Raw genomic sequence first — 22029 nt, 5'->3', positions numbered from 1 at the left:
TATACTATACTGTAGTCTATTTTAAAGTGTATAATGGCATTATATCTAAAAAAAATACATACTTTAAAATGTAAAACAAAAAACCAATGACAATAGTAACATCAAAGATCACTGATCACATTACCACAACAAATAATAATAAAATAATAAAAATATTAATAATAATAAAATTAATAAAATAAGAAGAAGAAGAAAAAGTTTGAAATATTGCAAGAATTATCAAAATGTGCCACGGAGTCAAGAAGTGAACAAATGGTGCTGGAATAATAGCACTGATAAACTTGCCTAATGTGCAGGGTCACTATAAACCTTCAATTTGTAAAAAACACACTATCTGCAATGCATAATATAGTGCTGTAGTAAAGTAAGATATATTGTATCTAGTGCTTTTGGTATCATGTCTTAAAAGCTGCTACTAAGTTCTTGACCATGAAGGTTCACCCCTATGAAGGTTCACTTCACCTTCAAAGAGTTTTATAGTTTTGACTCTTAAATTTAGGTCTCTGATCCATTTTGAGTTAATATTTATGTATGGTGTGAGGTAGGGGTACAACTCCCCCCCCCCGCCCCATGTGGATATCCACTTTTCCCAGCATCATTTGTTGAAGAGACTATTCTTTCCCTCCTTGATGGTCTGGGCACTTTCATAAAAAATCAATCAACCATAGATACATGGGTTTATTTCTGGACTCTCAGTTCTGTGGCATCGATCTATATGTTTGTTGTTATGCAAATACCACTTTGTTTTGATTACTATAAGTATGAGGTAAGTTTTAAAATATGGAAGCTGGAGTCTCTAACACTTCTTTTCAAGATTGTTTCAGCTATTTGGGGCCCTTGCAATTCCACATGAATTTTAGGATCAGCTTTTCCATTTCTTCAAAAAGGCCTTTGGGATTTAGTTAGGAATTGCATTCAATCTGTAGATCATTTTGTAGATCTTCTCTCAAGAGAAGACTCTTGAGAGTTTCTTGGACTGCAAGGAGAGCAAATCAGTCAATCCTAAAGGAAATCAATCCTGAATATTTATTGGAAGGACTGATGCTGAAGCTGAAGCTCGAGTATTTTAGCCACCTGATGCAGAGAGCCGACTCATTGGAAAAGACCCTGATGCTTGAAAAGATTGAAGGCAGGAGGAGAAGGGGACAACAGAGGATGAGATGGTTGGATGGCATCACCAACTCAATGGACATGAGTTTGAGTAAGCTCTGGGAAATGGTGAAGGACAGAGAAGCCTGGAGTGCTGCAGTCCATGGGATCGCAAAGAGTTCGATACGACTGAGTGACTGAACAACAACAACCATCTTAGCAATATTAAGCCTTCCAGCCCATGAATACAGGATGTCTGTCCATTCATCTGTCTTCTTTAGTATCTGTCAGTGTGTAAGTTTCACACCTCCTTGGTTAAATTTAAAAAAATTTTTTTACTATTTTAAAAATGAAAATAGAATGTTTTTGTGTTGATCATGTATCCCTCAACTTTGCTAAAATTTCTTTTTAGTGCTAATAATTTTTGTGGATTATTTACATATATGATTATATCATATACATTAAAAAGATTTTAGACTTTTACACCAGGTTTTCCAAGTTACAGGGCACAGCCTGTTAATGGGTTGTGAAATCAGTTGATTGTGTAAGTTTCATTTTGTAAAATGTTTGTGTATAAAACATATACTTACGCATGTGTTTGAATCCTTATGTTAAATGCATTTCTTACTATGAATTACAGTAAAAAATGTTATGCCATATTTCACAGTATATAATTGGAGTATAAAATTGTGGGACGAGTGAAAGGTGGAAGTCCTAGCGGTTGCCTTTCATCACCTTGGAAATGATAATTTTATGTGAGAAGCTCTGTTCTACATATAAAAATAATTGAGCAAAAAATACACTCTGTTCATTGGTTGCTCTATGAATGGTTAAACTTGTGCAGTTTTGCTCTCATGCTCCCAGTGCATCAGTTCTTAACCTGTTTGTGAAGAAAGTTTGTTGCTGACACACTTGCTGAAACATTTCCCTGAGAATGTATTTTATTAAAGATAATAATCTATTAAATTGCATACAATACTTATTACAAATGAAAAATAACAGAAAGCCACATTATGAAGGATATTAACAAGCTACAAAGATATCTTTTACTCTCCAAAAGATACAAGTTATTAAATATAATAAATATATATTAATGTCAAGCATATGGTAAAGAATAAGGGAGAACTTACAACTTTTTTTTTAATTAATTAATTAATTTATTTATTTATTTATTTTTCCAGTAGGTTTTGTCATACATTGATATGAATCAGCCATAGAGTTACACGTATTCCCCATCCCGATCCCCCTTCCCACCTCCCTCTTCACCCAATTTTAATGCAAATACATTAAAATATAACTACTGTACACAGATGCAAAATTATTATAGAAAGATAAAATTATCCTAATGCATTATAGTCTTAACAGAACGTCTTTTCCAATCTAGTAAATTGTTTGATTTTTCCAAATTGTTGTGCATGGTCTTAAATTGCATCTTTGACCCACAAGTAGTTATGGGCTGTGTACTATTGATGACATTAGGACTGGAGGTATTACAGTTGCCCTCTGCCCTCTTTCCACCACTGCCCATTTAATGATGAGGCATCTTCCCAGTGGTTCACATGTCTTCTTGGCATTCTTGTTACCAAATTATACAACTCCGCGTGTTTTAGAATGAGCTTGGGCTTCAGAATCAAATATGACTGTGTTGAATCCTCCTCCCTTACATTAACTTTATGACCATGGACAAGTCCCTAGCTTCCTCTGAAGCCTCAGTTTCTGTTGCTGTAAAGTGGTGCTAATTCAGGGCTACATGGAAGAGTAAATGATGTTACACTGTGTATATAATATGTCAAATGTAGGACGTGGCTTGGTAAATAATAAATGGTAGCTATTAAAATACCTGAGTTATGATCAGTACTCTGTAAGTGGTTGTCCCTCTTCTACTCTCAGGCCACACTTTTACACACGTGCTGTCATTGTCAAGTAGAAGCTAATTCTGCTCACCTGTACTGGGGGGTGGTTAGTCATGAACCTCTCTTTCTGTATAATTGTGTGGACTTCCCTGGTGGTCTTGTTGGGCATTCAGCTTTGGGTCATGGGAATCATGGGGTTGCCTTGCCGTGTGATGTGAAAATGGGCACTACCAGGTTTGTCTGTATTTCAGGTACCTTAAAACCAAGATAATAAGCAGGCACCATTGTTTTCCTCTTCTGTAGTTGTGTGCTGCTCATCTCCCGACTGAAGCAGAGGCACCAAATCATTACCAGGCAGTATGTCGTGCACTGTTTGCAGAGACGATGGAGCTGCATACGTTTCTGACCAAAATCAAGAGTGCGAAGGAGGTGAGTGCTGCTGCTCCCTATTTTGGGCATTGTGAAAGACAGACCTGATTTCCAACATTGCCCATCATGTTATTTAAAGTGTTTATCTCTATCCTTCTGATGAGTGCTGAAAATTATTCAGGAAAGAAGCAACTTAGGCAAAATGAAATCTGTTTCTTAAAATGTTACTGTATGAATCCATCTGATAAAACAGATTTTCATAAAGCTTCCTTACAGATGGAAAATAAATATTGCTGAACTGGTTGAATCAGTTTCCTGTATGATTTTATTTATTTATTTTTACCTCTTTCTGCCTCTCTTTTGTCTATTTTAAAGCGTGTTAGTGTGTCTTTCAGGAAGGGATACGGACTTGGAAAGGAATCTGCACTTCTGGTAATTTAACTTATATAGCAGATGTGAGTAGATATTTAATGCAGGAGATGTGAATTAATATTAAGATAATCCAGAGTCTCATGTTAGCTATTTTATCATTTATCATTGTCTATAAATTAAAAATACTATGTGTGGAGTCCAAAGAGAATCACTCTAGTTTATTTACAAGGTGAATTGCCATATTTTACATCCCATAGACACAGTTGTGAAGAGTCTTGAGGTCTGGGTAAAGCACCTGGCGCATAATAAGAGCTTAGTATATGATCAGTGGTGGTTATCATTTCTTTTATGACTAAAGTATGGAGTTTATCTGAGACACTAGTTTAAAACTCACAATGACACACAGCTTGGGGAGGGACACATATGAGATGTGTAAGGGAAGAAGGACAATACTAACTTGTATTAAAGTGAGACTCCTTAGCTGTGCTAATAATGGAAGATTTGGGTATCTGAGCCAGATCACCCTTCATAAATCACCCTGAATGGATCTGTTTTGTTAATATATTCATGAATGAGAGCTCCAAGCATTCTTCTTTAGGTCTGACCAGGATTCTGCTTGTAATTTGCCTTTTTTTGATAAGCTAATGAAAAGTTTTGTCTGTATTTTTCTAGGAATTTATAGAATTGGACCCAAGGGGAAAGTCTTTAACAGGGTGGAAAGGGTGAATTGAATGTTGTTTGAAGAATAAATATAAACACGTCTCATGGACTAGCTTTTCCTCCTGGAGAGAACCAGAGGACAGAGGGTCTGAGGACACACCCGAAAGATAGCCTCAATTAAGTTTTTTTTTTTTCTCAATTAAGTTTTGGTAAATAATAGGTTTACTAGAAAGATCACTTTTGGTAATTATCTTCCCCAGCTTGTTGGAATTGATACGGTTGTCTTCAGAGATGCTCCTGTTATTTTCAGAGTGCAAGTAGAGTCCTGTGCAGTTAGGGTCAAGTAAATGAGCTTGTAGAGTCCTCTCAACACAGATGTTCTTAGGAATCATTTCTGAATTAAAGAATATTAATAAATATTTTTTCTAGTCCAGTGAGCATAAGCAATTGTGTTTCTTTTCTGCTTTTGATGAAAACTTTGTTTTGCCAAACAAATTCTCAGAGATTTTTTTAAGTAAAAGTCTATTTAAAGAGACATCTCACAAATGGAGTAAAAGAGCATGAGTGTTTGGGACCATTAGTGGCTTTGATGCCCACAGAGACTGGTCAGGCCCTGGTAAAGGTTGGGGACCTTGGGTCAGGGTTTTGGCTTTATGTCCCAATGTCACCTCCAGCAGCACCTGACGTCTGGGTCTTTATAGATAGTGGTTCTGTCCAGTTTGATCATCTCCTGCTCTAGTTCCTTACTTTGCTGATCTCTTCTCAGCTTTTTCCATCCTTCTTTCTAGAAACTGTGTTTCATGTTTAGAAAGATCTCCTCTGAACCTCAGTCTCCTCTGAGGATTCCTGCTCCCCTAGGCAGTGCTTTCTGTGCCTCCTCTGTGCGAGGCTGCTCTGCCCTCATGGCTGCAGGTCTCCAGGCTGGGTGGGTGGGTGGGTGGGTGACGGTCTCGGTCTGCTTCTTCTTAGTCAGGACTCCTCACACTTGTACCAGGACCCCACACCATCCACTTCTGCTAGTCAAGCCCATTGACACTGTCATCTGCCATCATCTCGACTGATTTGTTTGATGAAAAGCATCTCTGGCTGTGTATCCTTGACCGTTCTCTACCTCAGCACTCTGTGAACCTGAACATACCTGTGAAAGTGAAAGTGAAAGTCACTCGGGTCGTTTCCGACTTTTTGCGACCCCATGGACTATACAGTCTGTGGAATTCTCCAGGCCAGAATACTGGAGTGAGTAGCCTTTCCCTTTTCTAGGTTATCTTCCCAACCCAGGGATCAAACCAAGGTCTCCTGCATTGCAGGCAGATTCTTTACCAGCTGAACCACAGGGGAAGCCCAAACATACCTTTGTCCTCATGATAATCTGCTATCATTCCATCTTGTAAATCACCCCTGATGTAGCTCTGTCCTTCAGACTCATCCCTCACTGCCAGCTGAACTGGTCTTGTCTCTTGACACCCATCCCCCACCCCTTTTCTTCCAGTTTATCAGCCCTTCCTGGATTCACTCTGTGTCCTCTGTGGATGAGGGTCTGTTTATCAAGAGTTTAGTCCACATGTGCAACCTGGAGTATTCCAGTAGGTGCCTCCTGGCCTCATCACTGTGAATTCTCTCCATCCAGTTAAGCTTCCACTGTGTCTGGGAGTGATTTCTGCAGATCACAGATCTGACCTGAGGGGTCTGACTCTAGGCCCAGGCCTCCGTGTGGTCTTCTAGGCCTGAGCCGAGGCCTGCTTTCCCTGGCAGGCCGCCCTCCCTGCACAGGACTTGGGTGCTGCACTCTGGTTTTCTGGAGGGGCCAGTGAGGACTCAGGTGCTCTGCCCATGGCCATTCATGTGCACCTGCCTTCATCGTCCAGCACCTCCACTCCAGGAGCCTCGGCTGAGGCACGCCTCCCCTCTTTCCTTCCCAGCAGCCCAGGCCATGACATGTTTGCAGTGAGGAAGCTCCCTACCTGCGCTGCCTGTCATCTGACTGTGCTGGTGCCGTCTTGGGAGGACATGGAGTAGGGGAGCAAAATACCCGTGTTGGCCTCTTGGCTGCTCAGATGCAGAGGGGAGTAAGGGTGAGTTGCTACTTTCAGTTTGGCCCTTCTGACCCCTGGACACCTGGGAGCCTGACACGGGCAATTTGCTTCCTGGTTAACATGACTCCGATTGCCTGGAGGGTGAAATTAAACTCCATTGTGTTGCTGTGAGACCTTCATGGCATTTCACCTACTCGTGTTTTATTCTCCTTTTCAAGTCTCCCTTTGTTGCATTTTTATGCTATCCAGTCAGAATTACTTAGTTTCTGAATATGCTATGCTTGCTGTATGTTCTGGGACCCCAGTATAATACTTCATGCTTTCTGTCTGGAGTTCTCTCCCTGCCTTGTCTTCTTGGTGATCTCCTGTTGACCCATCTAAACCCTGCTCATGTGTCATCTCCCTCCACCCTTCACTTCCTCTGTTCTGTACTCCCTGCCCTTCTCATGCTCCCTGGGAGTTCTTATGTCTTTGAGCTCTTTCTCCATAGTCGGACTGAGACAAATGACTGTGCTTTAAGTCATCTTCCTGTTAATGACTCACTGTAGTGTGTGCACGCAGGAAACACTCTGGAAATGTTTGTTGAACTGAAATAATTTATGCATTGTGTTTTTTTAGACTATAAGAAATTTTCTGGTGGACGGCATTGTTGACTTTTGGAAACATTATGACCCAGATATTTCTAGTAAATATGAGAAGTTTTATGGCTGTCATTGAGGTCTTGGAATGCTCTCCATCCAATTTACACAGAAGAGCTTATTTAACAGGGAGTCTTGAGAAGGCAGGCTGTAAAACCTGTGGAAATCCTGACGTGAACGTTCTGTACTGTTTCATTACAGGCTTTATACTCATGCATGGCCTGTCAACACTGAGGTTTTAGGAGTAAAGTTTTACAGAATCCAAGTGGATTTCTCCTTCCTCTTTGATGTATGCAGTTTTCTTGAGATTAGAGAAAATTTTTATGCATATTAGTTCATGTTTGTATGTTAGTCATTTTAACCTTTAACCTAATCTCAGGAGTGCTAAGTCCACACTAATAAAATACTCTGTGCTAACTTGGTATTTTTCCTGAAGATCTCAAAATGTACAATTTAAGAATCAGACAGTCTTTCTTCTATATCTATGAGTTAGTGTATATCAACTGGAATTTTCAAAGTAATAACCTGATTCAACACGTTGATTACATATTATCAGTGATGTTTCAAGCAACCATATGTCTGTGTATATGTGCATGTGTGTATATAAAATTAGGGTAAAATATTAGTGTCAGAACATTTGAGCTCAGTGTTGATGTTCTTGATTTGATAGACCAAAAGTACTTTATGTTAACTTCTTATATGCTCAGTTGGCAGTTTTTTAAAATGTAAAACCTATAATCAATTTCCAAGTGTTTTAATTGTATTAGGAGGTCATTACATTTACTAGACCTGGCTGCTCTGCAGAGCACAAGGCCTTTAGTTCATCTATTTATTTAGGAGGCAAATTTATTTTCATTCTAATCCCTTTTCATAATGCAATGATTTTCTTCTTAAACAACGAATGAGACCCCTGAAGGTGGTTCTCCAAATGATAGGATTTGAATTGGCTACTGTTAACTGTCTCAGAGGCAATTTGATACCCTGGAAAATGAGCACATAGTCTAGTGTCTCCTAAGCAGTTGAAACTCTGGAATGCAAGTGTAGATGGAGGGACTGTCCTTTCAGTGCCGTACACTCAGTGCAGCAGGTCATATGAAAGATGAGACAGCCGTGCCCTCATGCCGAAAACCCCTACCCCACCACAGCCTGGTCCCTGGTCCCGATTGGCTGGTGTGGCTGGTGAGCAAGTGCAGTGGGGAGGGGAGAAGTGAACTTGGAAATTTCAAGTGTAAATTATTTTGGCTGAAAAAAAGAAATTATATTAATGGCAGTGTGCTTTAGTTCAGTGCTGTCTAAGTAGTTTTTGAGCATCTGTCCCTGATTTTGTTATTGTTAAATGAAATTATCAATTCCTCAGACTTTAAGCCCTGCTACTTCCCCAGTTATTTACGCCCACAGCTGCAAAGTGGACACTCTTGCTTTCTTCACTTAGTCTCCACAAACAGCCCTGTGATGCCCACTTTGCAGATCAATAAACTGAGGCTTCGCTTAGTGATTCCCACAGAACGACGCTCTCAGCATTTCTGATGGCTGCGTTTTTATCCCACGTGCTCTCCAGCCTGGCACCGGCACCCTTGGCAGTTATTGCTGTCTCCCTGCAAGGACAGTCACCTGTACTGCACTGTCCTGAAAGGTGACTATCTAGAGTCCTTGGAGGAGATTCCTCGTGTGCACTCGGATTCAGGCTCCTGAGCAGCAGGGGAAAAGGGCGTGTGAGTCAGAGTAGAATTTGGTGTTGAGGAACAAGGAGGCTTATGAGGGAATGTGTGTGCAAATGTGTGTGTCTGCCTCACACATGCACACAGATGGGAACAGGATGGGAGGAGGAGAGGTGTCAAGTTTAGGTGTGAAGTAATATGAAAATGAGAAAAGAGAGGAGTGGCATAGAAATGTCAGAGATGAGATAAAATTGTGTTCAGACTAGAAAGTCAGTTGACTGGTGTGGTGTGTTCCTAACTGCTCTGACACTACTGTCTCCATGTAGAGTGTGTGGTGAGCCCCAGCCCCATTCCCCAGGAGGCACTTTGTTTCACAGAAGAGGTTTAGCTGTTGAAACTTGATGTGTCAGAGAAGTGTGCTGTTTAAAGATAATCTTTCTTTTGAAAAAATCTTTTCTCAAGCAAATAACTTTTTTATTTATCATATATCTAAAATATTTATGTCAATATTGACCTTTTTAATTAATTAATTTTAATTGGAAGATAATTACTTTACAACATTGCAGTGGTTTTTGCCATACATCGACATGAATCAGCCACAGTTGCACATGTGTCACCCCTCCCCGAACCTCCCTCCCCACCCCATCCCTCTGGGTTGTCCCAGAGCACTGGCTTTGATTGCCCACTTCCTGCATTAAACTTGCACTGGTCATCTATTTTACATAAGGTAATATACACGTTTCAATGCTATTCCCTCAAATCATCCCACCCTCGCCTTCTTCACGTAGTCCAAAAGTCTGTTCTTTACGTCTGTGTCTCTTGCTGCATTGCATATAGGTCCATATATATGCGTTAATATACTGTATTGGTGTTTCTCTTTCTGACTTACTTCATTCTGTATAATAGGTCCCAGTTTCATCTACCTCATTTCATCCATCTCATTCACTGACTCAAATGCATTCCTTTTTATAAATGAATAATATTCAATATCCCATTATGTGTATGTACCACAACTTCCTTGTCCATTCATCTGCCGATGAACATCTAGGTTGCTTTCATGTCCTAGCGATTGTAAACAGTGCTGTGATGAACATTGGGGTACATGTGTCTCTTTCACTTCTGGTTTCCTTAGTGTGTCTGCCCAGCAGTGGGTTTGATGGGTTGTATGGCAGTTCTGTTTAAGAGGTATAGGGAACCTCCACACTGTTGTCAATAGTGGCTGTACCAATTTGCATTCCCACCAACAGTGTAAGAGGGTTCCAGTTCCCTTTTCTCCACACCCTCTCCAGCTTTTATTGTTTTGTAGACTTTTTGATGGCGGCCATTCTGACCGGTGTGAGGTGATACCTCATTGTGGTTTTTTTTTTTCTTGACATTGTCAGATTTGCATTTTATTTTTTTTTCCATTTATTTTTATTAGTTGGAGGCTGATTACTTTACAATATTGTAGTGGTTTTGTCATACATTGACATGAATCAGCCATGGATTTACAATATTCCCCATCCTGATCCCCCCTCCCACCTCCCTCTCCACCCGATTCCTCTGGGTCTTCCCAGTGCACCAGGCCCGAGCACTTGTCTCATGCATCCAGCCTGGGCTGGTGATCTGTTTCACCCTAGATAATATACATGTTTCAATGTTGTTCTCTGAAACACCCCACCCTCGCCGTCTCCCACAGAGTCCAAAATTCTGTTCTGTACATCTGTGTCTCTTTTTCTGTTTTGCATATATAGGGTTATTGTTACCATCTTTTTAAATTCCATATATATGCGTTAGTATACTGTATTGGTCTTTATCTTTCTGGCTTACTTCACTCTGTATGATGGGCTCCAGTTTCATCCATCTCATTAGAACTGATTCAAATGAATTCTTTTTAATGGCTGAGTAATATTCCATGGTGTATATGTACCACAGCTTCCTTATCCATTCGTCTGCTGATGGGCATCTAGGTTGCTTCCATGTCCTGGCTATTATAAATAGTGCTGCGATGAACATTGGGGTGTACGTGTCTCTTTCATATCGGTTTCCTCGGTGTGTATGCCCAGAAGTGGGATTGCTGGGTCATATGGCAGATCTGTTTCCAGTTTTTTAAGAAATCTCCACACTGTTCTCCATAGTGGCTGCACTAGTTTGCATTCCCACCAACAGTGTAAGAGGGTTCCCTTTTCTCCACACCCTCTCCAGCATTTATTGCTTGTAGACTTTTGGATAGCAGCCATCCTGACTGGCGTGTAATGGTACCTCATTGTGGTTTTGATTTGCATTTCTCTGATAATGAGTGATGTTGAGCATCTTTTCATGTGTTTACTAGCCATCTGTAGGTCTCCTTTGGAGAAATGTCTGTTTAGTTCTTTGGCTCATCTTTTGGCTGGGTTGTTCGTTTTTCTCGTATCAAGCTGCATGAGCTGCTTACATATTTTGGAGGTTAATTCTTTGTCAGTTCTTTCATTTGCTGCTATTTTCTCCCATCCTGAAGGCTGCCTTTTTACCTTGTTTATAGTTTCCTTTGTTGTGCAAAAGCTTTTAAGTTTATTTAAGTCCCATTTGTTTATTTTTGTTTTTATTTCCATTATTCCAGGAAGTGGATCATAGAGGATCTGGCTGTGATTTGTGTTAGGGAGTGTTCTGCCTATGTTTTCCTCTAAGAGTTTTATACTTTCTGGTTTTACATTTACATCTTTAATCCATTTTGAGTTTATTTTTGTGTATGGTCTTAGAAAGTACTGTAGTTTCTTTTTTACACATGGTTAACCAGTTTTCCCAACACCACTTGTTAAAGAGATTGTCTTTTGTACATTGTATATTTTTGCCTCCTTTGTTCCCCTTCTCCAGGGGATCTTCCCAACCCAGGGATTAAATCCAAGTGTCCCTGCATTACAGGCAAATTCTTTACCAGCTGAGCTGCTAAGGAAGCCCTTTGTTTCTTTAGGGAAATTTATTCTTAAGTATTTTATTCTTTTTGTTGCAGTGGTGAATGGGATTGTTTCCTTAATTTCTCTTTGTTTTTTCATTGTTAGTATGTAGGAATGCAAGGAATTTCTGTGTATTAATTTTATATCCTGCAACTTTACTATATTCACTGATTAACTCTAGTAGAAGAGTTAGCACCTATCCTACTCAAACTCTTCCAGAAAATTGCAGAGGAAGGCAAACTCCCAACTTATTCTATGAGGGCCTGATACCAGAACTAGACTAAGATGCCACAAAAAAAGATAGCTACAGGCCAATATCACTGATGAACATAGATGCAAAAATCCTCAACAAAATTCTAGCAAACAGAATCCAACAACATATTAAAAAGATCATACATCATGACCAAGTGGAATTTATTCCAGGGATGCAAGGAATCTTTAGTATTTGCAAATCAGTCAATGTTATGCACCATATTAACAAATTGAAAGATAAAAACCATATGATTATCTCAATAGATGCAGAGAAAGCCTTTGACAAAATTCAACACACCTTTATGATAAAAACTCTTCAGAAAGCAAGCATAGAAGGAACATACTGCAGAATAATAAAAGCTATATATGACACACCCACTACAAATATTATCCTCAATGGCAAAAAATTGAAAGCATTTTCTCTAAAATCAGGAGCAAGACCCGTACTCACTACTCACCACTGCTGTTCAACAGTTTTGGAAGTCCTAGCTATAAGCCATCAGAGAAGAAAAAGAAGTAAAAGGAATCCAGATTGGAAAAGAAGTAAAACTCTCACTGTTTGCAGATGACATGATCCTCTACATAGAAAATCCTAAACATTAATCATTTTTAAACCCCCTTTATTTTTAGTGATTCATATTCTTTGACTTAGGGCTTCCCAGGTGGTGCTAATGGGAAAGAACCCACCTGCCAATGCAGGAAACATAAGAGATAGGGTTCAATCCCTGGGTTGGTAAGATCCCCTTGAGGAGAGCATGGCAACCCACTCCAATATTCTTCCCTGGAGAATCCCATGGACAGAGGAATCTGGTGGGCTATGGTCCATAGGGTCACAAAGAGTCGGACATGACGGAAGCGACTTGGCATGCATGCATTCTTTCACTCATCATATGACTGCATAAGTCAAATAGACATTGCTAGATTTCTTTATTCTTCGTTTTGAAAAGGGGCCAATTAGACATGGTAAGATCCTTCTTGTCTTAAAATGCTCTGCATAAAGTACAATTCATGTGACTAAGTATTCATTCAACAAGATTTTCCTTATTTTTGTACAAGTCTTGTTTTGTGTAGGTAAAATGTATACAGATACATGTTTTAAGTGCATTCCCACTAAAATTTGCTCTGAATTTAATGTACACTATTTTGTATATTTTATGCTGTTTAATATTTTAAATTTGAGATGAATTTTATAAGAAAGCTCAGTGTTGTCACCGTCGAGCTCTAAAGTCAGTACTGATTACTACTGTACTGATGTCAGTGGAGACTAAGAGCTTGTGTATTTTAAAAATCTAGTGGTAAACCAATCCCTGGAAAGAAGAAATTCCTAAAACAATTATCAGTCACAACTGAATGAGGAGTAAAAGTAACCAAGAATTCTGAAATATTATATGTTCATATTGTTGAAGTAAGAATGCTAAATAGAAGGCATGTGAAAGATTTTTGAAGTCTTAATTTCTGTTAGAAGATTATATACTCCAAATGATGAAAATTTTCTCTCCTTGAAGTGTCTTGTGCCATACATACAATCCACCCTGGAATGCAGGTAGAATACCCCCAAACATTTTGATCCCTGAGGGATGAGACGTTTGATAAGATTAGAGCCATCTTGGATTTCTTCAGAGGCAGGATCTCACGGTGTAGATTGTCATTTCTGATTATTGCATCAGAATGATCTTGAATCTCTTCTCAAGTGTGGCTGCACCTCTGGTGCTTCATTATTAAGTTTCTTGCTGACATCTTAAACCCTTCTTACGAATCCTGTGTTCATTCACCCTCTCAGTTATGGTTCTTCTTTTGTATCCTCAGTCCTTAGCTGAAGGGTGTCTGAGCCTCCTCAGATGCCTTCATAGGGTGAGTGTACTCCCTGTTTCCTTGAAAGTCACATTGCTCTGTGTATTTCCTCTTTCGCAGCCATCACAGTCTAGAGCTGTCTTGCTGGTCTCTTCCTGCTCACTGATACCTGCCACTAGGACACATTCTCAGAGAGGACAAGAGACATTCTCTCTCCAGTTCACTTGCTGCATCCCTAGTGAATTAATAATAGAGCCTCTGTAAATATTTGATCAGTGGCAAATGACATGGAGAACCTGTGGTTTGGATGTTGGACCTCTAGTTTCTCACCAGGTCTCTAGAACCCTGGTGCTCTGACCCCTGACTTGTCTGCAGATACAGAGCTTCTTTAGTGTTTCCCTGTGCTTCCTTGGGCAGCGGTCTGACCTCTTGCACCTGAGCTGTGGCACAGCCTCCTCATGTGGTTTCCCTCTTCACATATGAAGCCTGTCCTCCAGTGCTCTGTGCCCATGTGAGGATGGTGCTGGCTTCTCAATGCGTGTAGATGGGACATTTAGACCCATGAGCACGGCATCAAGACCGTGCATAGTGAGGCCCCATCTGAGCTGTGCAGCTCTTCATTCCCCGTGCTCACCATTGTACCGGCTTTGCTGCCCTCCCTCCAGCCCCTGATGCTAAGGACCTCTGCATCTGCCTGGACTGTCCTTTTCCTCTATCACTTAGAAAGTGCCTCCTTACTCTTACAACCTAGCTCAGATGCCCACTGTCCTGAAATGGTGTTACTGATGGAAGTTAATTTCTTTATTCTCTGTGTTCATTCATAGAGCACTCTGCTCTGGCTTCTGTCACTTATCACACTATTGGGATGACTGTTGACATATGTCTCCTCGCTAGACTGAACTTCTTAAGACAAGGACCATGTTTATATTGCCAACCCTGTCATAGATTTAGGGAGCAAGGATATATCTCCTATTGTCTTTTTAGGTGTGCTCCCCTTGCTGCTTCCTTGGCCTCAGGCAACATTAGGGTCCTTCAGTAATGAGATTTTTTTTTCAACCTGGTTGATGGCGTGTTTTGTTCTGTAGTTCAGTTTTTCTAAGTGTTTAGTGCATTGACCTTCAAGAAGAAATGGAGCAAAACAAAACTAGCCTTAAGTCTTTTATAGTCACTACATGTATTTGAGCTGCTGTCCAGGGAACTTGAGGTGTATGGGTAAGATGGAGTGCTCCTGGATTTTTATTAATTTTTCAGAGATATCCACTCTAAGGAAATTTATGTAGTTTGAAGGGAAAAAGACCCAAAGTCCTCAGCTGCAGCTCTGGGCTCAAACAATTTATGTCACTTTCACATGAGCACTTACAATCCCTGAGTGTCTCTTGCTCATTGCTCTGATAAGGATGTTAACCCTCACGAAGTCCTGAGAAGTAGGCAGTACTACGTTTTGCCTCCTGCTCACCTCACAGAGAGGAGTCTGACACCCAGTTCAGCAGAATACGCTGTTAGCTGCCCATGGTGACAGAAGCGGGATTAGTACCCTTCTTATGTTGTAGGAATAGTGACAAATGCCATAAGTGGATCTGGCGATAGGAGATGAGAAGGTATGGGAGGAGTCTGTAAGCCAGAGTGTTGGACTTTGTGGACCTGTAAGGATGCAGCAACTATATTCAGCCATGCAGTTCCTGGTAACTGAGGAAGACCTAGGTCCCAAAGGAATTAGGATCAATGGGGAGAATTTCATAATTCATGCACTGCATCTCTTCTGTTTGGCAGTTGCAGTGAATGACAACCAATGTTTCTTGCACACTCATCGTACGTAAACAAGGCTCTGAGACTGCAGTGCACAGTAGCTCCGCGGCTCTCCCAGCAGCTGTGCATCCACTGGGGACACAGGCTGAACATGGTGCTCCGGTAGGAGCTGGGATCCAGGAACAGCTGCCCCGGCAGTGGGTGTGGGCTGTGGCCTGGGAATGGAGGCGCAGAGCTCCAAGAAGAAGCAGCATTACTCCAGGGCCTCAGTTTTCTAAGTGTTTGAGTGATTCTTGCTCACATGTGACTGTTTTATTCCTTATTAGTCAGATTCTTCTGATTGGATAAATCTTACCCTACATATAATAAAACCCTGTAATGGGAGGATGATTTCTCAGTGTCCAGATTAGAGCCAGTCTGTTTTGAGATGCTAGTATTTGACCATATATTGAAATTGTGGGCTAAGAAGGTGAAATCAGCATGGTTCGTTATGAATTTTCAAAAGATTATTTGAGTAATTTTACACTGTATCATCAAAGCTATTGCTGTAATACATTATTGAGTGATTTACATATATTAGTTCAGTTACTGCTATACAAGAATCATAATTTTATGATGAAATCCTTGAGCTCAGTTAATCTTAAATAAGATATTGCTAAAGTATTTTACTTAAAACAGAATATTATATATGCATATATAAAGTATCTTTTCGTTGCTGAGGGGAAAAACACTTTTTATAAACGATCAGGCTGTTATGAAACTGTCTTTTGTCTGCTTTTTTAAGTTATATAACAACATTTTATAAACTGTAATTGGTTGAAAAAAATCAAATATTCCCCCTCCCAGTATCTCACAGCCAATAATCACACCCACCTGTATCCTGGTGCCATCACCAGTCAGCACATTGACTCCTTGGACATCTGCTGTGATGTGGCTTCAGGCTGTCTTGCTTGAGCGCACTCACAGAGATAAGCCACAAGACCTCTGTCTCATTCACATGTTGAAGTATATTTTAATTAACTTTCTTATATTCCTGGCCTGCCCTCTCATGTCTGTTCCCAATACCTCTAATAATAAAACTGCGACGACATTTAGTTCAGTTCACTTGCTGAGTTGTGTCCAACTCTTTGCGACCCCATGGACTGCAGCACGCCAGGCCTGCCTGTCCATCACCAGCTCCCGGAGTTTACTCAAACTCATGTCCATTGAGTCAGTGATGCCATCCAACCATCTCATCCTCTGTTGTCCCCTTCTCCTCCCTCCTTCAATCTTTCCCAGCATCAGGGTCTTTTCAAATGAGTCAGTTCTTCGCATCAGGTGGCCAAAGTATTGGAGTTTAAGCTTCAGTGTCAGTCCTTCCAATGAATATTCAGGACTATGACGACATTTAAGTTAACTGGAAATTTCTCGCTACAGCCAAAATGGATTTCTAGTTCTCCAAGTGGTGAACATATTTTTTGAAAGAAAGAATCTACCACCAGATGTCTGTCTGTAAGGTTCCCATTTGTTCGTTTTAATTAAATCATCAATCACTGTAACTTTTAGAGTCCTTGTCAAAGTCTCTCTCTTTTCTGTTTGATATGTTGTTTTGTGAATGGGAGTAAATCCCAGAACACTCACCTCAGCAGCAATGGTGAAATTACCCTCTCTTTGCCTTTAGGTTTCTTTGCCTTCATTACTACCCTCCCTATTAAAATGTTTTCAGAAGAATCCTTTCTGTAAAAGATCATGTCAGAACTCTTCTACCAATCAGTTCCTGTAACTTCATGAACTTATTAACTTTAACAAATAAACAAATTCACATACTTCAGGAGTCCAGGAGTAGTTCAGGAAGCCTCATCCTCTGTCTCAGCCACTCATAGTCTCTCCTGCAGAAGAGACCGTTAATTTCTTTTGTGTCCTTGCACAGACAATTTATGTATAACTAATAGAAAAATAGCAATATTTTTTCTTTTTTATGCTCTTCTGAACCTTCCTTTTTTCATTTAATATTGTATCTTATAGGTCATTTCATGTCAGTGTGTAGTGTTCACATTTAGTGTGTCTTCATGATGTTCTGTTGTGTGCTTAAGGTATAATTGATGTCATCTGTCATCTATTGACAACAGATAAGTTGCTTCCAGTCTTTTGCTTTTTACAAACAATGCCGCAATAGATAGTTTTTAACTTATTTTTCATGGGTGCGATTTTCGTGTGTGTCTTACATGGGTAAGACAAATTCCAAAAAGTAGAAGAGCTGGGTCAGAGAAATTGTGCATTTATAATTTTCATAAAATATTAAATTATCCTCCATAGATGTTTACTAATTGATACTCTGAAAATGTGTAAGAGTGTTTATTTTTCTACGTCTTACAATGTGTTTCCTAAGTGATAAGTAAAAATTTATCTTTCATAGTTTTAGTTTTTGTTGTTCAGTTACTAAGTCTCTTTGTGACCCCGTAGACTGCAGCATGCCAGGCTTCCCTTTCCTTCATTGTTTCCCACAGTTTCAAATTTACATCCATTGAGTCGGTGATGCTGTCCAACCATCTCATCCTCTGTTGTGCCCTTCTCTTCCTGCCCTCAATCTTTCCAAGCATCAGGGCCTTTTCCAGTGAGTCAGCTCTTCACATGAGGTAGCCAAAGGTATTGGGGCTTCAACTTCAGCCTCCATCCTTCCAATGAATATTCAGGATTGATTTCCTTTAGGATTGACTGGTTTGATCGTGCTGTCCAAGGGACTCTCGAGATTTAGTTTACATTTTACTTTTAGTTTACATTTTCCTTATTATGAATGATATTGGGTACCTTTTCACATGCTTAAGAGCTGTTTGTATTTTTAAATTACCTATTCATATTCTTTGCCCATTTTTCTAATGTAGTATTGGTCTTTCTTATTGGATTGGATTTGCATTTCAATGATTATTTAATTTCAGTGATTATTTTACGTTGATCATCACTGATGTCTGTAGGTATGAATAGTTGATGAGTATAAAAACTGAAAAGATAGAGATGTTTAGGCTGTGAGTCCAGCCATCTGTGGCAGAGACAGTCATTACACTCTCAACCAGTGTGTATGTGTGTGTGTCTCTGTCTATAGCAGTATTGGGAGAATTGAGGAACAGTATTCCTTTTCTAGAACTTAGAAATGAATTTCCTTTATTTTGAAGACTTCATCTATACTTTTTCTCATTTCTCTGGTGAACTGTAGAAATCCAGATTAAGCTTTGTTGGGTCAGTTGCTCAGTCGTGTCCAACTCTGTGTGACTCTATGGGCTATAGTCAGCCAGGATCCTCTGTCCATGGAATTTTCCAGGCAAGAATACTGGAATGGGTTGCCATTTCCTTCTCCAGGGATCTTCCTCAGGGATTAAATCTGCATCTCCTGCATTGGCAGATAGATTCCTTTACTGCTGTGCTATCAGAATATAAATTTATAGTTTAGAATCTTAACATTAAGTACATTAAGTACAATGCTCTGATTCTCATTTCTTCTCCCTCTTCCATCCCTCTGGGAGAAGGAGCATGTTACATCTTTAAGAAAGTGTCTAAAGGTTGAAGAAAATATAAATCATATTCTTTAGTAATTATCCATTAGCTCTTTAATATGTGTGAAAGACTTCCATTTAACACAAGAATTGCTGTAACTGGGGGCTTTTTATGCTGTCATTTCAAAAATATTAATTTGGGCTGATAAATATGATAAAGGCCTTTTTCCTGCTTTTTTGTGGCAAAAGTATCTGCATTAGGAAGGACATCATGGCTTTTACTCTGTGGAGCTGATACACATGTTCTCTTTATTATAGGCAATATTTGTATTAGCAACATTATCACTTGAGATATGCATTTAATAATCTCTATGTAAGTAATTTCTTTAAAAGTATATTAGTATCTTTTAACTGAGTAAATTTTTTCCAAGGAATTCTTGAGACACTCATTTTTACACATGTAAAAGTTTCTAACTGAAAACATACCCATTTCACAGAGAAATATCATTAAATAACAGTTCTGAATGGTTAACAATATGGAGGAAAAGGGTGATCACTAAAATGCTATTGTTAAAATATTATTTTAATACATGAATTGTATTCACATATATATTGTATTATAATAATCAATATTATAATTGTATGATAATATAATCAATATTACATTAATATAATTGTATAATAATAGTATATAATATAATTGTATTATTGTATATTTATTTTGTATAATTTATTTAATTATATATTAATATAATTGTATTATATTCATGTATATATACATGAATGTGTATATTGTAAGGGTGGTTTAATCTAAAAAGAGGTATTTATGTGTGAGCTGATGTTGAATCTATGCAAATAAATTAAAACTACTCTGAGCATTTGATGTACTTGTGATTCACAGGGTAGATTTTATTTACTTTTTTTTTTCCCTTCATTTGTTTTTATTAGTTGGAGGCTAATTACTTTACAATATTGTAGTGGTTTTTGTCATACATTGACATGAATCAGCCATGGACTTACATGTGTTCCCCATCCCGATCTCCCCTCCCACCTCCCTCTCCACCCGATTCCTCTGGATCTTCCCAGTACACCAGGCCTGAGCACTTGTCTCATGCATCCAACCTGGGCTGGTGATCTCTTTCACTATAGATAATATACATGTTTCGACGCTGTTCTCTCGAAACATCCCACCCTCGCCTTCTCCCACAGAGTCCAAAATTCTCTTCTGTACATCTGTGTCTCTTTTCTGTTTTGCATATAGGGTTATCGTTACCATGCTGGGAACTAAGATGCTGGGAACTAAAAATGTTGGCAGAGAGCAGTTCTAATTGCAAGTTTGAGAATGGTTATGTCAGAAATGGGGAGAGTTAATTGCCATGTGGGTGCTCTCTGTTAGGACTTTCTCACCATATTCCAAGCACAGGTTGGCATCTGTTATTACATTTGTGCAAGCAAAAAAAAAAAAACCCAACAACAACTTATTCAGAACTTAGACTATAACTGACAGAAGCTTGTCTCTAAAACTATAAAAATCTGTAATTTATTTTCTAATAACTCATTTGTTTTTGCTGCTAATGACAAAACCTGAGATTCTTCATTGCACATTTGTTCAGGTTTGTTCAATTATAGTATTTACAGATTCTAGCTATTTTATACTGATTTATTGCTGAGTTAATATTTTTACTTCACAAGAGGCTAAAGAGATCCTATTTGGTAAAGAAACAAAATTTTTTTTTTTTTTTGGAAAAAGGCAAATGTTTTTGTGATAGACTGAAAGTGTTCACAATCAAATCTTCATAGATATTCATTGGCTTGTAGTAACTTATCTCTCCTTGCTATTCTCTGGAACTCATTTCGGTATATTTTTCCCTTTCTCCTTTGCCTTTCATTTCACTTCTTTTCTCAGCTATTTTTAAGGCTTCTTCAGATAAACACCTTACCTTTTTGCATTTCTTTTTTTGGGGATGGTTTTGGTCACCACCGCCTGTATGATGTTACAAACCTCTGTCTATAGTTCTTCAGGCACTCTTATCTACCAAATCTAGTCCCTTAAATCAATTCGTCTCCTCCACTGTATAATTAAAAGGGATTTGAATTTAGGTCATACCTGAGTGACCTAGTGGTTTTCCCTACTTTCTTCGATTTGAGTATGAATTTTTCAGTTCAGGCAAAGGATAAAGGGAAAGATATACCCAACTGAATGCAGGAGAATAACAAGGAGAAATAAGAAAGCCTTCTTATCTTTACAAAGAGACAAAGGAAAACAACAGAATGGGAAAGACTAGAGATCTCTTTAGGAAAATTGGAGCTACCAAGGGACCATTTCATGCAAAGATGGGTACAATAAAGGACATAAATGGCAAGGACTTAACAGAAGCAAAAGAGATTAAGAAGAAGTGGCAAGAATACACAGAAGAACTGTACAAAATAAGTGCTAATGTCTCAGATAACCACGATGGTGTCACACACCTAGAACCAGACATGCTGGAATGTGAAGTCAAGTGGGCCTTAGAAAGCATTACTACAAACATTACTACACAGAAGCTAGTAAAGGTGATAGAATTCCAACTGAGCTATCTAGCAAATCCTAAAAGATGATGCTGTTAAAGTGCTGCACTCAATATGCTGGCATATTTGGAAAACTCAGCAGTGGCCATAGGACTAGAAAAGGTCAGTTTTCATTCCAGTCCCAAAGAATGTTCAAATTACTGCACAGTTGCACTCATTTCACATGCTAGCAAGATTATGCTCAAAATCCTTCAAGCTAGCTTCAGCAGTAGGTGAACTGAGAAATTCCAGATGTACAAACTGGATTTTGAGAAGGCAGAGGAGCCAGAGATGAAATTGCCAACATCCATTGGGTCATAGGAAAAGCAAGGGAATTCCAAAAGAACATTTACTTCATTGACCATGCTAAAGTCTTTGACTGTGTGGATCACAACAAACTATTGAAAATTCTTTAAAGACATGGAAATACCAGACCACCTTATCTGCTTCCTGAGAAACATGTATGCAGGACAAGAAGCAATGTTTAAAACTGGAACTGGACATGGAACAGCAGCAGACTGGTTCAAAAATGGGAAAGAAATATGTCAAGGCTGTATATTGTCTCCTGCTTATTTAACTTATATGCAGAGTACATCATGTGAAATGCCAGGCTGGATGAAACACAAGCTGGAATTAAGGTTG

The 22029-nt window shown here is 39.2% G+C and overlaps 1 protein-coding gene across 2 annotated transcripts in view; it reads left to right on the top strand.

Moving 5' to 3' along the window:
• The window catches only part of SPIRE1 (spire type actin nucleation factor 1), a 146614-nt gene that overhangs the window by 78906 nt on the left and 45679 nt on the right, over positions 1–22029 (top strand). For both annotated transcript variants that reach the window (XM_065932610.1, XM_065932612.1), the window contains exon 4: positions 3246–3371. In XM_065932610.1, coding sequence (XP_065788682.1) covers positions 3246–3371 — 126 coding nt within the window. The remainder of the gene's footprint in view (positions 1–3245; positions 3372–22029) is intronic.

Source organism: Muntiacus reevesi, chromosome 4 (assembly GCF_963930625.1).
Source record: "Muntiacus reevesi chromosome 4, mMunRee1.1, whole genome shotgun sequence".
Taxonomy (NCBI): domain Eukaryota; kingdom Metazoa; phylum Chordata; class Mammalia; order Artiodactyla; family Cervidae; genus Muntiacus; species Muntiacus reevesi.
The sequence above is the reverse complement of the archived record's forward strand: the minus strand, read 5'-3'. Positions and strand labels throughout refer to the sequence as shown.